The sequence below is a fragment of the Nycticebus coucang genome, chromosome 12, assembly GCF_027406575.1.
Source record: "Nycticebus coucang isolate mNycCou1 chromosome 12, mNycCou1.pri, whole genome shotgun sequence".
NCBI lineage: Eukaryota > Metazoa > Chordata > Mammalia > Primates > Lorisidae > Nycticebus > Nycticebus coucang.
This window is the reverse complement of record NC_069791.1, coordinates 81,628,143-81,632,129: the sequence shown is the minus strand read 5'-3', so window position 1 is coordinate 81,632,129 and position 3,987 is coordinate 81,628,143. Positions and strand designations below refer to the sequence as shown.

General features: G+C 56.3%; 2 protein-coding genes across 3 annotated transcripts in view; one reads left to right on the top strand and one right to left on the bottom strand.

The window, feature by feature from the left end:
* STX1B (syntaxin 1B) overlaps positions 1 to 3,987 on the bottom strand; it is a 34,739-nt gene that overhangs the window by 10,909 nt on the left and 19,843 nt on the right. The window lies entirely within an intron of this gene.
* HSD3B7 (hydroxy-delta-5-steroid dehydrogenase, 3 beta- and steroid delta-isomerase 7) lies at positions 536 to 3,975 on the top strand. The gene is made up of 7 exons (XM_053555114.1): positions 536 to 642; positions 906 to 1,143; positions 1,370 to 1,525; positions 1,769 to 1,877; positions 1,952 to 2,051; positions 2,470 to 2,632; positions 3,084 to 3,975. Exons 2-7 carry the CDS (start codon positions 954 to 956, stop codon positions 3,497 to 3,499), a joined length of 1,134 nt encoding a protein of 377 aa, XP_053411089.1. The 5' UTR covers positions 536 to 642; positions 906 to 953; the 3' UTR covers positions 3,500 to 3,975.

Genomic DNA, 3,987 nt, shown 5'->3' with positions numbered 1-3,987 from the left:
GTGCTTGGTCAGTATCTTCGGGGAAGGGCACGATGGGATGAGGGTTGAGGACACAGAGGGTGGGGTAAGATGAAGAGAGGAAAAAGTGAGTGGCTTGCAGTTTGGGGTGGGTTTCAGGGCCTTCTGGCAGGATCCTGGACCTGCAGACCCAGCCACCATTGCTTTAGACTACCTGACAATCTGCAGTGACGACAATCCCAGAAATCCCCCACCAGTGCCAGCCAGAGCTGTGACAAGGTCAGGCCTCCCTTCCCTTCCTAGAACCACAGCTGCTGCTAGGACTCTAGCCTCCTAGGAAATCCAGCAGGAGGGAAAGACTGAGGTCATGCAGTGGGGATGAGGTCACCCTGCTGGCTCCATCCTGCAGCCCCCAAGCCCCTCAGGGCCCACCCAGCAGGTTCTGGCTTCTCCCAAGTTTCTGGCTGGAACCAGACGCCTGCAGGGCACAGAGTGACCGCCAGGGTGCGCCCTTTGGCCAGCGTGGTGGGGGGGTGGTGGAGGCTGGGCTTTTCCTGGAATAAACCAGGAGGGTGGAGGAGGAGGAGCAAGCGGAAGGGGACGGTGTATTGGCCGGCCAGGCCAGGAGACAAGTAGACAGCCCCTCCAGCGGCCGGTCACGGTGCCCTGGGATAGTGGCTACAGGTAGGCAGAGGTATTGCTAGGGCCCAGGCGGCCCTTCCCACCTTCCCAAACCTACCTTCCTACCCCATCTCCCTTTCCTGCTATTTTTGTTTTTGCTCCCAAACCTCTCCCCAACCACCTCAAGCCCTGACCCCTTCCTGCACCCCAAGGCCTTACCTCTCTGAGTAACTCAGCCATTGGCAGGGTCAAAGGGCTGGTGGCCTGGCTGATGTGCCTACAGTTGTGGCCCCTGCCCCCTCACTATGCTTCTACACACCTTCCAGTACTAACAGGTGGCTGGACAGGTGGCAGCAGGCAACTCAGGTGAGCCAATGTCTCCTCCCAGCTGTGCAATGGCGAACTCTACACAGGCCCAAAAGAAGCTGGTGTACCTGGTCACAGGTGGCTGTGGTTTCCTGGGGGAGCATGTGGTGCGAATGCTGCTGCAGCAGGAGCCCCAGCTCCAGGAGCTGCGGATCTTTGACCTACACCTGGGCCCCTGGCTGGAGGAACTAAAGACAGGTGATTGTGGAGGGAGGAGGGTATAGACTCTCTTCCCCAACCCCTCCCAAGGCGGGATCCCCACCCATGTGGTGGAAAAGATGATGCCTGTTTCTGTTCCTCAGCCTTGTGGGTGGGATGAGTGAGTCACATTGGGAATGTGAGTCTCCGAGAGGCACAGGCTGAACCCAGCTGCTAGTTGGTGCCCGGAGCTGACATTGCAGGGGCCTCCTCCATTCCCCACTAGGTTCTGTACAGGTGACTGCCATCCAGGGGGATGTGACCCAGGCCCATGAGGTGACAGCAGCTGTGGCCGGAGCCCATGTAGTCATCCACATAGCTGGCCTGGTGGACGTGTTTGGGAGGGCTAGTCACAAGACCATCCACAAGGTCAATGTGCAGGGTAAGGTACCCCCTGTCTGTTCCAATCATGCATGCAATACCCTCAGGACTGATCTTGCCCTGTTTGTCCCCCTCACTCCTTTGCCCTCTCCCTCTTGTGATTCTCCTGTAACAACCCATCCTGCTGCTAGCCCTTCACCCAACCTTTTATGGTTTTCCCTGGACTGGGATAGAAGGGGAAAGACACAGGTAGAGAGGATGTCTCCCTCTCTCTCAGTTTGGCTGTGTCCCCCTCTTCCACTAGGCACACAGAACGTGATAGAGGCTTGTGTGCAGACTGGGACTCAGTTCCTGGTATATACAAGCAGCATGGAAGTTGTGGGGCCTAACATCAAAGGCCACCCCTTCTACAGGTGAGCTGAGGTCCCCTTAGTACTTTAAAGGCCCATTTCCCCTCAGCACTGAGTCTTCCCTCTCCCCCCACCAGGGGCAATGAGGACACCCCATATGAAGCCATGCACAAGCACCCCTATCCTCGCAGCAAGGCCCTGGCTGAGCGGCTGGTCTTGGAGGCCAATGGAAGGAAGGTGAGTACAGAGAGATTCAGAGATGGGGCTCTGCCCTGGATGCCTCACCTCTGCTTGCAGCCTGAGGAGTGTTGGGACAGAGGGCAAGCCACTTAGCCCTAGGTCTTTTTTTTTTTTTTTGAGACAGAGTCTCAGTTTATCGCTCTTGGTAGAGTGCCATGGCATCATAGCTCACAGCAACTTCAAACTTTTGGGCCCAAACTTTTGGGCCTCCCAAGTAGCTGGGACTATAGGTGCCTGCCATAACACCTGGCTATTTTTAGAGACGAGGTCTGACTGTGGCTCAGACTGGTCTCCAACTTGTGAGCTCAGGCAATCCACCTGCCTTGGACTCCCAGAGTGCTAGGATTATAGGTGTGAGCCACTGGGCCCGGGCCTTTAGCCCTAGGTCTTAGCAGTGCCTGCCTTTTGCTGCCAGGTCTGTGGGGGGCTGCCCCTGGTGACATGTGCCCTGCGTCCCACGGGCATCTACGGTGAAGGCCACCAGATCATGAAGGACATCTACCACCAGGGCCTACGCCTGGGGGGTCGGCTATTCCGGGCCATTCCAACCTCTGTGGAGCACGGCCGGGTCTACGTGGGTGAGGACTGGGCAAAAACCTGCTCTGAAGAGGGTGGGATTCACATGGCTCTGGGAGGGGCAGGAAACAATGGTCTGTACCTAGGCCAATGGTTTACGTGGACACTGTCTGCATAGGCCACAGAGGAAACAGTATCCATGCAAGTTGGGAAGGCCGACATAAAAAGTGTGTCCCAGGCTAAGGGGAGGATCACAGCTATGAGAGAGGCAGCTCCCCAGAAGAGGAGAGGGGCAGTATCTATACAGCACTAGGAGTAGCATCTATACAGGCTGGCTCAGGAGAGCGAGTGGCTTCAAAGGATAAGGGAAAAGCAGCCCTTACCAGGCTCTTGTGAAGATGTGGGCAACATCCATGTGAGCATGGCATGTGCCTGGGCTGGCCCAGGAGAGCAGCACCTACACAGTCACAAGGGCACTCAGGGGTATGTCTATCTCACTTCCCCCACCGGCAGGCAATGTGGCCTGGATGCATGTGCTTGTGGCCCGGGAGCTAGAGCAGCGGGCAGCATTAATGGGCGGCCAGGTGTACTTCTGCTACGACAAATCACCCTACAAGAGCTACGAGGACTTCAACATGGAGTTCCTGGGCCCCTGTGGACTGCGGCTGGTAGGCACACGCCCACTGTTGCCTTACTGGCTGCTGGTGCTCTTGGCTACCCTTAATGCCCTGCTACAGTGGCTCTTGCGGCCACTGCTGCTCTACGCGCCCCTGTTGAACCCCTACACACTGGCAATGGCCAACACTACCTTCACTGTCAGCACCAACAAGGCTCAGCGCCATTTTGGCTACGAGCCCCTGTTCTCATGGGAGGACAGCCGGACCCGCACCATTCACTGGGTGCAGACCCTGGAAGGGTCAGCCCAGTAATGGTGAAGGTGGGGCCTGGAAGCTTGTCATGGCTCATCTATCTGGGTCCTGAGCCCTCACCCTATGGATGGGAAGGGATGGTCACATTTGGGAGCTGAAGGAGGGCACTGGTGCCAGACTGCTGTCTTGGAACCCTTATATCTAAAATACACAAGCATTAGGACACGGAATCATGTGCTGATGCTTCCAAGTTCTAGGGCAGGGTTTGAGGACAGGATTGTCCTCACTCCCAGCCCGGGTCCAAGGCTGGTTGGAGAGGGTCTGATTCCCTGATAGTGCCTGCCCTCCTTGCTTCTGGTCTGAACAGGAAGGGGGCAGAGGTTCCCTAGGCCTCCACTGGTTCAGAGTGAAGAGGTTTCTCTGACTCCTCTGACCACCTTCGTCCTTCCTTAGAGGATTATATTCCTGTTATTTTAAAAAATGTTTCACCTTTAGATACTTATCTTTGAATTCCCCTCAGTAAAAACGAGGAAATCTGCATTTTCACT